This window comes from Pundamilia nyererei, unplaced genomic scaffold (genome assembly GCF_000239375.1).
Source record: "Pundamilia nyererei isolate P.nyererei 1_Seehausen unplaced genomic scaffold, PunNye1.0 scaffold00039, whole genome shotgun sequence".
Lineage (NCBI taxonomy): Eukaryota > Metazoa > Chordata > Actinopteri > Cichliformes > Cichlidae > Pundamilia > Pundamilia nyererei.
In genome coordinates this window covers 3826184-3838015 of record NW_005187440.1, presented here as the reverse complement: position 1 = coordinate 3838015, position 11832 = coordinate 3826184, and the positions used below count along the sequence as shown (strand labels likewise).

The following is an 11832-nucleotide window of genomic DNA, read 5'->3' as shown; positions in this document are numbered from 1 at the left end:
GGGGGGTATTCATATAGATAAATGAAAAACTTTCAGTGTTAATTCACCTAGATTTGTATGTTCTGCAACTTAGATTGGAAGCTGGTTCCTCTGGTTTTCAAAGCAGTGTTTTCACACAGCTCGTTATCAGGCATCAGCTGCTGGAGCTGAGAAATGTGCCAAAAAATGCAGTTCTCTATTGGGCACTTGAGGCTGGCTCTGAAAGCGTTGCAACCCCCTTAAACGTTCACGTTAAAATGACATTTAAAAAAAAGAAAAAAAAATCAGTTCCTTGTAAATGGTTCTTATATTGTGCTTTTCAACTCTTAATACTCAAAGTGCTGTATACAGCTTGCCTTATTCACCCATTCATACATGCACTTTTTCTATGCTTTTTCTACCTAAAGGCTTTTCTATCTATATTCGCACACCTTTATACTCTGATGAATGCATCAGAGAGCGACTTTGGATTAATATCAGGGATATTTGTCGTGCAGACTGGAGAAACCAGGGTTTGAACCACCAACCCTCCAATTAGTAGAAGACCTGCTCTACCTGAGCTACAGCTTACCAAAAGTGTACAGCTCCTGGTATTCCCAGGTGGTCTCTCATTCAAGTACTAACCAGGCGCAACTCATTTAATTGAATTATCTGACAAATAATATTGCTTTAAGTGTCATAGAGCCCATCCATGAAGGTTGTCCTTCTGTTTTGATGAGTGAAATTATTCTTAGTCATATGTGTTTTGATAGATTAACATACCAGAGTGCTGATCTTAGCTGTCTTATGTCAGCAAAGAAAACCTTGCACACATTTTTCTGTGACAACATAAGCCTAACTGTAATTTTCTTTCTTTCTGTCATCCTCCATTGGTGACATCATGGCTTCTCTTGCCTTGACCGGCTATATGTACACTCTAAAATTATACACTAAATGTGTTTTGAGTCTGGGCAGATGCTTTTTCTATTAGAGGTTGAGGTGATAAAGTTCTCAAAATTAATATTAGTAGCTGCCAGGATCATACTGAGGAGGAGTTTTCTGAGCATTTCCCTCTTCCTCCTCTTCTGTCATTTTGAAAAACACCTCTCTCTCCTTGGCACAGTTTCTCAGCACTAAATAAATTAAACTGAGCCTCTCACTGTGGAAGCAAATAAAAATGATGCAAATCTGATACTTCACTGACATAAAAAAAAACATTTTGCACAAGTATGATATTAAAATGTCAGGGACATTAGCTGACTTGGGTATTTTTCCCCCTATTCTTGTAATTAATGAAGCCTAAACCAGGGGAAACCATGTGTAACCTGTTAGTTTCTTTTGGATTCACTAATTAAGTCAGTCATGCACCATACAATACTTGTAAACTGAACTTAATAACCAGTTTTCAGCATACATGGCAGCACTCCAAATCAAGTATTTTTTTAATCAGCATCACCTGTCATGTTTCAGTTCTGCTCTCTGAATCATTCCAGGTAGGTGTGCTTTATAGTACAAGTAGAATAGTTTTACTTTTTTTTTTTGTTACTTTGCTACTAGTAGCTGGCTGCAAATGTTGCAAAACATATTATGTGTTCCCATTTCTTTAGCTGGAGTAAAAAGAAATGTCAATGCTAACACAGTTTGGGAGGCATAAAATAATATTTTTGGGCCAACAAGGTGATTACTAAGAAGAACCAAAAACTTGGTGTATCTGAGCATGCTATGTAGTTTGTCTTAATTGGTCAAGTGGAGGACAAAAGAAGATGTGGGCAAACCTAAAAATCCAATAAAGACCTGACAGAGGACCTGTGAGATGCATCTGGACCTCTAGTTGATTTATCTGCTGTTCATCTGCTCCTTATCAGAAGTGATGTCAGTGGAAGGATGGCCATCAAGAAGCCATTCTTCAAGAAGGGAAATGGGGAGAAGAGGCTGAGGTATGCCAGATTACACAAGAAAGTCGGTGACAATAAGGCTTATGAAGAGAGGTAAAACACAGTTCATGGTGATGAAAAGAAAGAAACGTATGGTCATAAAAAACTAGGAAGAAAAAATAAAAACAGAAAATGGACTGCTGTTGATCATGGACAGGCCTGCTCAGAGCCCGGATGTCATCATTATTGAAGCAGCGTGGGATCTTAACAGAAAACAGAACAAAAATCTGCCAACATCCAAAGAAGAGCCTCGACTGTCCTTTAAGAAGCCTGGAGAAATATTCCTGAAGACTACTTTTAAAAAGCTTGCCTAAGAAACTTCAGGCTGTTTTGCAGAATAAAGTAGGCATACCAAACACTGACCTTGAAGCTTGTTAGACTTGTACAAACTCTGAAGGAAAGAAAGAAATGAAGGTTGACGCAAGATTTTTTTCCATAGTACTCTAAAGCCAACTAAACAACTAATACTCATCAAAACATTTCCCTGATTCACCACGTCTTGCTCAAACTGAACACATATGGGACTTTTTAAACCCTCTTGACAGACGGCACTCTCCGCAAACATCATCAAAACGCCAACTAAGGGATTATGTGTTGGAACAATGGCATTCCGTCTCTCCAGCAGACTTCCAAAGACTTTGGAGAATCCGTCTCACAGTTCATCAAAGCTCTTCTGGTCCATCAACAATTTAATAAAAATGTATTTTTGTATAATTATTTCAAATGTACTCTAGTGATGGCTAATATGACATCTAGACTAGGTCACTACGTAAATATTTTATGCAATCTCAAGGTTAATGCACAGGGTTTATTGTGTGCGCTCAGCTTGTTGGTTAGGAGTTAATGTGTTACTAGTCTCAATAGCAATAAATGCCCTAACATTCAGCATCTCATTCCTTTAAATTCATTTTCTATCTAAATGCAAATATGCTTGTATTTAAAACAAAAAACAAAAACCCAGTTACAAAGAAGTACTCCCTGAGCAGGGATACCTCTAGTTGAGAATCACTGATGGAGACGTGGATTGTAGTTTTGAAGTCTGCATAATAATATCTTTACCACTGTTTTGCACCACTGGTGCTTGAGGCTTACCTTGTCTCAGAATTCGTTTTGTGTCTTTGATGAAGTTGGATTGTGAGATTTACTGTATCCCCTCCTAATAATGAGCTGACTTGGAAACTGAGATAATCTTTTTTCCCCCCCCCTCCTACAGGAGGGAAAGGCAACGCAGTTTAAATTCAAATAACTTTGTTTCAACTTTTGTGCATCTTTAGTATGTATGGTTGACAGCAACAAGACTGAGCTCTGGGGCTCTATTTTACAATGCGATAACACTCCTCTTTGTAATAAAACAGAATACTAGGCCACGGTTTTACTCAGAGGACACAGAAGACAAAAAATGCCCTACATTTAATGGCTTTATTAACGGTTCTTGTTTTAATTATCTGCATTGTCTTGCATGTTTAACAAGCTGCATTATATACCAGGGCTTTGTTGTAAATGTGTACTGGGCTGTCTTCTCTTAGGAATGAAATCGATAAATCGGGGCTCCATCCTGCTGTTAAATCACAAAGTCTCTTACACTGACATGCTATTTTGTTTCCCAGCATTGCAACATGGTTTAAAAGGGCTTCCACAAAATAGTCTTGTAATGTAGTCCTCAGAAGAGGCAGCTTTTCAATGTGATTGATCTTAAAGGAGAAGTCCTTAGAGATTAAATCATTTGGGTCTGAAGGTCATGGGGATACCCATTAGCTTGATGCTGAAATCCATGTTTTGTTTTTTGCTTTACCAATATACTTTGTCAACCCTGAAATTCTTTTTAAATAATAGAGGCTAGGCAATAAGTGTCCCTTTTCCGTCATTCTGTCTGGCAGCAAGAATCAGATTTTTAGCTGCTTGGTAAAAGTGAAATTTGGCTGCCTCATTGAAAAGTTAGTATTACCATTTATATGCTTCAATATGAAGGTGTATCATTAGAAAATGGTTGCATTTGCATTATCGGTAGCTTAATAAAGCATGTTTCCTGTGAATGTCACCAAATACACTCAGTTTGTCATTCTGCAAATATTTCAGTGTTTTTATTACAAGGCCAGTTGCATCATTCACAATAAATAGTGACATTACTGATGATGCAATGTGCAATGTGCTATACACACTGTTTGTATTTCTGTGCCATTCTAGTGGCTTACGCTTCAGATTCCCCTCTCCCCTCAGGTCTGCTTCTTGATCTCTAATGATGATTAATGTAGGCTGTGTGCTTATTGGCACCACTGTGTTATTGGCATACTGACAGGACCGTTAAGATGGATAACTATGCAAGTGTGTGTACGTATGTGTAAGTGTGTGAGAGCCAGCAGTAGAGCTGTGAAATCGATTGATTTGTTTGTCTGGTCAATAAGAAAATTGATTTGTGGAAGAGGCTGAAAAACAACACCTAAATTAAACTTGGGCTCTGATATTTTTCTGTTTGTTGAATCTTTTATAAGTGTGCCACAAACAACAGAAAACTCTGCTTTGTGCTTGAAAACATTTCTCTTTTTACAAGGCTTTTCTGTCTGTTTGTGTGTGTGCAGGAGATGGTCCGTCGTGGGGAGATCTTGGACGACAGCATGGAGGATGAGTTTTACCTTCGTCGTCTGGACGCCGGGCTATTTGTTCTTCAGTTGATCTGCTACATTATGGTGGAGATCAGCAACTCAGGAATCCCACAGGTACACACACATGTGCACGCATGCACACACGCACGCAAACTGGTCCTGGCTTGCCAATTTCCTTTCAGATTAATTGTTCTTAACATGTCTGATCACACAAACTATGAAAACAGATGGAGGTCAAATAGCTTTTAATGGGTGCAGTTTGTTAAAGTGTTGCAGTTGCAGCAAAAAAAAATACTACTTAGGCATTTGACTTGCATTATGTCACAGTCTATAACGCCGTGTCACTACTGTTACACTGTAATACTGCTGCTGAAACCTTTTGTCAGGGTTTGGGCTAAATTCTACTGCCTGCAAGGTGCAACCACTGCATTGTTTTCTATATTGTAAAAAATATGAATGAAATATTGGGATAAAGATTTGAGGCAATATTTCCAAGCACTAGTGTTTAAAAGGCCTAGTATAACATAAAAGCCACTATAGTAGAGTCCAAGAATAAACATATGGAGCAAACAATTAGCTTAAAGTTGGACATTTTAAGCTGAGCAAACTAGCATTAACTCAAAGTGGAAACTGTCTTTTTAGCTACAATGTTATCTTTAGTTCTTGTTTATCACTAAAATACAGACCAAGTAATAAGACACATCAAAACAATCAACAATATACAGCTTTAGATAATAGGAATTCCATTTTCTTTTCTTTTTTGTCTGCATGTAGCTTCAACAGAGGGTCCATCAAATTCTTAACCTAAGAGGAGGTTCTGTCAAAGTAGTGCGCCACATCATGAGAGGTGAGTAACTTTATCTTCTCAATATTTCCTTAGTATCTCTGCTACTCTGCTGCACTTAAACATACACTGTTTTATGTGAAAACATATGGGGAGTGCTTTAACATATAAATGTGTTTGATCAATACACAAAAGGTTATTAGTATTTTTTAAGCGCTGTTAACGTGAGTAAAGAATTTTGAACATAGCTTTTTATTTTGGATGTTTATGTTATTTTACTTTGCAAACAGGCAAAGTTATTTTACAAAAACCCAAAAAAGCCAGGGTTAAAACCAATCAGTTCCTTTTTGCTGGATAACAACCTGCAGTCGTTTGTTGTGGTTTGCAACAAGTCTGTAACACGCCTTCTCCCCAGGCCATTCTTCTTTGGCAAATCTCTCAAGCTTCTACAAATTTGACGGAGATATTTCTTTACAAGGAGCTACGCATGTTTTGAGTTGTGTTTATGTTGGAGGACAAAATGACGACCCAGATCCAGTTTGGCTTCTGACTGTTAAAATCTTCAGATATCCTTCATTTTCTCAAGTCCAAACTGAGTTCTTTTGGCATGATGCTTTCACAGGTGACAGCTCAAACTCTCGCTGAAGTTTTTATATTGTAGAAGAAAATCCTCAGTTTTAGCTTGATTTTACAAACTTTGAGTATTACAGTACATAAAGTTGAAATGCATCATTGCACAGCAGTGGTTTGATAAAAAGGTTAGTTTTTCAGAAGGCAAATGGTACTGCTTTTGCTTTTTCTGAAGTAATTATGTTATTGTATGCTTAGAAATGCTATGTTATAAATTCCTTGCGCCGTTAAAAAAAGCAGTTGGAAGAATTCTGACAAAAACGTCCATTCTGATAGTCCTCATCTATCAAATTGAAAGTGTGAAATAATTTTCTCCTTATCTTCATACTCTGCAAATGGGAGAATAATCTGTAGTGACACATTTCTCAGCACAGGCCTTTCCCGTGACTTTATACCAAATCTACAGGTTGATCTGGGACCTTGCCCAAAACCGCAGATCCTTCACCTTAGAGTGAACAAGGATAAAAGTAGAAAAACTGCATATTTTGAAAGGGCAAAGTGGTGCCTTCAAAAGCTGCTCTTACACCCACAGAGATTTATATTACTTTCAGAAGTGCATTTTATTGACACATTTTGTAAAGTCCTGTTTCCAAGTGCTTCTCAGCCTGGCAAGGAAACAGCATTTCAGGGGAAAATGATGGTATAATCGCTGTTCTTTGGCTCTGGTTATTGTTTGATAGCAAGCCTGTGCTGTTTGCCTGCCAAAGTGGTTAGGTTGGAATATAATAAAATACCACAAATAATGTCATATGCTCCTGTTCTCTTGAACAAAGAAGTAGGCCTGGGGAGACTCTGTCACTCTGACCTTTGTTTAGTATATTCTTCCTTTGCATTTGCAGTAGCAGAGGTCACACTTGGGACCTTGTATGAGAGGGGTGTCTTTAATATTTAGACTGTCCTGAAGATTACGATATAGACAATTTAGATGGAAAAATAAACACGATAAAATCGAGCATCTAAAATATCCAGGCAGATGTGATTGTTTGTTTTGTTTTTGTTAATTGTATTACCTTTCTGCAGATGGTAAAACAATATGATGAAATTGAGCCTGGCTTGCAAATCTGAACTGATCATATTATCACTGAGTAGAGCAGAGACAGTCTGTCTGTCCTTTATTCACTTTTTTCACTTAGCCAGAGATTTCTCCTCGTGCTATATTTGTTTTCTGCCGTCAAAGACCTAGCAGGTTGTGTTATTTCCTTCGCGGCGCGACATCCATCCTTCCCGTATCATTGTCGGATAAAGCTCGAGGACGTGGCTCCGTTCACACACCCTCCGGCTCTCTGTGGCATGTAACACTGTAGATAGAGCCATCCGTCACACATGGCACTGCCAGCAAGCGTGGCATTTCTCCAGTCCTCCCCGTGTGCGTGTGTGCAGGAATTTGTATCCTAAATGTGGCTGTGTGACTCTTTGTTTTCATCTGCATATTTGCATACACGCACATCGTGCTTGTCCACACTATGTTTTTGCTTACTTACAGAGTTTGTGTGTGTGTGTGTGTGTGATTGCCATTAGCATGTCTCCATATTTATTTGTACGCACATGTCCTTGCTTGCTTTTATCTGCATATTTTTTTAGATATTAACAAACCTTTGAGAGGAAATCCTTGCAGATGTTTACTTCATTTCTGATTCACTTTGCATTCTGTACTCGTGCCTGCCCTTGAATGTTTTCTACATATTAATGTGCATGTTAGGTTTCCTTGCATGATCTTGATGTGACTTATTTTTCATAAACTATATTGTGTTTATGTGTTCTGCAAATAACTATGCGTCCGCATACATAATAGCTTAGAGCCATTGCATATGTCTATCATAATTCATCTGCGCGCGTGTGGTTCAGTGACCTCACCCTTTCTACTAGGCCACAGTGTGTGGAGCTATCTCCCATTTCAAGTGCCCCACCCGGTCAATGTTAAACCACAGGAAAAGGTTAAGCACATGCAGTGTGTGTCGCCTGCTCTGCTATCTTGACCTTAACGGCTTTAGCTTACTGAAGAATAAAAAACTGCTCCGCAGGAACAATTTTGCTTGTGTTGTGAAGTTTTTGGTTTTGAATTCTGAGGTTTATGATTTGCCTTTTTTTAAATGTTTCAGTTGTGATAACCTTGTATAATAATACTTGGATTTTTACCCAAGTATTGAAGCTAATTCTTACACTTAAAGTTATGATACTAGTAGTTTTGAGCCTACAGTGGACAAAAATGAATGCAATTCTTAAATATTCAGTGTGATACCTTCAAATAAAACTGAAAGTCTCCACTTCAAATTATTTTAACACAATGAAAACCAGCCTTTGTGCCATTGAACTGTACCGTTGACTAAAACAGTACTTAAGCGACTGTGTCGATTAAGAAGTTGGGTTCTTTCCTGCAGCACATTCTTGTGGCATGAATCTTTATATCAATAAAGATGTTAGAATAGTTTTGGGGGTTTTAAATCAGAGACCACCCTGACTAACTGCTGATGCAAACTCTGTTATTTTGTTCTATAAGAAGTTCAAAAAAGAGCTTCAAGGTTTACGCCTAGTCGGCCTTCAAGAGGTAAAGAAAGAAAAAGGTGCAAAAGAAGTCTTTACGCTGTATTTAAGCTAAAGGTGGAAGTTGACCAAAAATATTGAAACCCTTGCTCACCCTCCCATCACAAAAGAACAGTTAAGTAATGTCAAGCCCTTATTCCAGGGACTAGAAATTATGGCTCCCATGGTATCGTGTGGGGTGAGAACATGTACTAAAGAAAGAACTTGCAAGACTTAAAAATTAGAGATGGACCGATCCGATATTACGTATCGGTATCGGTCCGATACTGACCCAAATTGCTGGATCGGATATCGGCAAGAAATAAAAAATGTAATCCGATCCATTAAATATCAAGAAAGCACCTCACAAAACTTGCTACACGGCGTAACTCTGCTCATAACCGTAGCAAGTTGCAGCAGTATGCATCACGTGATAGAGCGGCTGTGTGTATTTGTAGCCTTGCTAGCAATCCGGCATTTCATCTCCGAGGAAGTTATCCCAGAGAGAAGTAAAGCAAGTGTGTAAGTTCATCTCTGAATGTTTGTAAAGCATTCCCATGGTAAGCTTAACAACCAATATATGGAGAGACTGCCTCTCTCACTCTCCTCCTGCTACTTCAATCGTGAAACTGATCAATGATCAGCTGATCGGCTTTTCTGTCGGGAGTCCGTCTCCCTTCTTTGTTTTTGGCCCACTTCTCACCAGAACGAGGAAACCAGCGGCTGAACAACAGCAGCACGTTTAAGCTTGATAAGCTGTTGTTAGTATTTATTTAATATTACTTTCTAGACCAGGATCTTTTTCTACGCAGCTGACAGCTGGTAACTGTGCAGGGGCGGATCTAGCAAAGTTTAGCCAGGGGGGCCGATAGGGCATGAACAGGGAAAAGGGGGCACAAAGACATACTTTTCTTTCTTATTCTCATTTAAAATGTCTAGCTTTTAATAAATAATTATCTGAACCTTACACCCAAAGTTTTAATCTGATGTAAAATATATAGAAATCCATTACTGTATATAGTAACTGTTAAGTCTAATATACCCTAGTAAGCTATAGTACTTTTTCCTTTGGGAAAGTACCATCTGTGAATTCTGCAATTCTGTTGAAGAAAGATGTTGAATCTATTTAATTATTCTTGAAAAAGAATTTATTTCTGTGCATTTTCCCCCCTGCATCAAATTAAATTTGATTACATCGATTAAGCAACATGAGGTGGGGGGTGGTTCCCTATTTTTTTTTGCTGGGAGTTTGCAACCCTATTAGTTAGGTTGCTTAATATTTCTGCTAAGTACTCTTTAAAATACCAGAATAGGGAGCATGGAATAGGTTTAAGTTTATTAGATTGATCAGTGTTGCTGAACTATGAAATATTTTGGGCGCAGTGTATTTTTTACATACAGGTATAACAGAATAGCTTTAGTGTTGTTATTTATTTAAACTTGAGTATGAACTTATACAAAATGCAGCAAGATATTAAAAAAACGTTTTATTGATTAAAAAACACACTATATCGGATTCATATCGGTATCGGCAGATATCCAAATTTATGATATCGGTATCGGACATAAAAAAGTGGTATCGTGCCATCTCTATTAAAAATACAAACTATTGCATTTAATGTAAGTAGCAAAGTCCACCCTACACAGACTTTCTCTGAAAATATCAAAAATATAGACATAGATAAAAATTTATTTGTGTTTGTTAGATGTGCTGATGAAACTGGTTTATGAGAAGAAAATAAACATTTGCAGCAATTATTGTTTTTTGAAGCTTATGTCTTGCTAAATGTTGTCATGGTATCCAGATTTTAGAGAGCTTTTGCAGTATCTTTTTTCCCACTCTCTTTGTTTGTTTGTTAAAAGGCAAACTGCATGATGATTATAGACGGTAGGTTACCCCACTGTGGGCATATTCTGTACCAGCTGTCCTTTGTTCAGTGGGATCACAGTGGCTTGAGACTGGTTTAGCAGTGTTTTAAATGACTTATGGTGCTCCAGCTGCAGCTGTAATCACGCTGAAAGTCCTATAGCGTGTCCCTATCCTTGGCTGCCGTTGCAGAGGCTGCTCCTGGAAATGATTCTCCTTGTATTCATGGCAGATCTGTCCCAGTCACTGACCTGAGTAATGGCGATGCTCACTACTGTATTGTCCTCTGCCGTGTTGCCGTGGTGACAGAAGGAGAGGGTACCAGCATGCCAAAGAAAAGGTTCTGCAGAGAGTTGAAGAGTCACGGAATCTCTGACCTCTCTGTCTGTGTGGCTGACTGCAACACCATTTATAGACATGGAGACACTGGCACTCGGTCACAATGACAGGCTGGCAGTAATAGAGGCCATAGATTATCATGTTTTTGTTGAGTTGCTTTCTCTGAGTTGCCCCTCACCTGCTTTTCTCAGTCACTCTTAAAATTGTGCCTTTTTAAGTAAGTCTCGTTCGCATCCAAACCTCTGCGGATCAAATTAAAATCCCTGATTCTGACATTCAAGGCTTTTGTATTTGCACAAATCTGTGGACAAATCTGCATCCTCATATCTGCAGATGCTGGTCTAACTTTACACTTAACTTTATGCCTAGTGCTGTGGCCTGCTATAACCTAGCTCTCCCCTGAATACTCAATGATGGAGTAACCCGAGCAGATTACTGTCATCCTGAGCGTCTTCTGACCTGAGCTCAGTGTTTGTACTTCTAGAAGCACTTCTTGTAGCGTGCTATGCTGCCTTTACTTCTAACTTCTTTCTAATGTTGCTCAAACTTAAATACATCTCTGCAGTCTCACTTCAGTTATTTTTTTTGTGGTAAAGTAAGGTCTGCTCCTGTCTGCATGCCAAATATCCTTGGGGAAAGTACTAACCCCAAGTTACGAATGTGTGGATGTTAGATAGGAGCACTTGTATAGAAAGAGTATAGAAAAAAAGTGCTTGTGTGAATGGATGAATGAGCAAAGTTGTGTAAAGTACCACTACATAAAACCACTACATAAGAACTGGTCCATTTACCATAAAAATATGAAAATCTCTTTTTGCACTTGGGCGTCTCCGGTAATCTCACTGTAGCGTTCATCTCTACTCAACATTTAAATAAATATACTCTTCTTATCAGGTAAGAAAAGGCAAGAATTAAGCTTGGCAGAAGTGTGGGTTTAGGTATTTAAGCTCATTGTCATCTTAGTGCTTTAAAGAGCCATTTTTTTTCTTCTTCTTAAATAGTTTTAATAGTTTTAGCTATCCGATTGTTCAGTCTGACGTCACTAGCCGTGTCTGGGTCTAAACTCCGCTGCAGGTCCATATATCAAACGATCACTGTGGCATTACTGAGAGTTGAAAAACTGTCTAAAGTCTTTCATCTTTAATAAAATGATCAGCGTTCTGCTCTACCAGGTGTAACAATTGAGTTTAACATCCAGGC

The 11832-nt window shown here is 38.4% G+C and overlaps 1 protein-coding gene across 1 annotated transcript in view; it reads left to right on the top strand.

The window, feature by feature from the left end:
* The window catches only part of ctnnbl1 (catenin, beta like 1), a 71641-nt gene that overhangs the window by 53264 nt on the left and 6545 nt on the right, over positions 1-11832 (top strand). Inside the window, exons 14-15 of the mRNA XM_005730838.1 lie at positions 4469-4606; positions 5267-5339. Coding sequence (XP_005730895.1) covers positions 4469-4606; positions 5267-5339 — 211 coding nt within the window. The remainder of the gene's footprint in view (positions 1-4468; positions 4607-5266; positions 5340-11832) is intronic.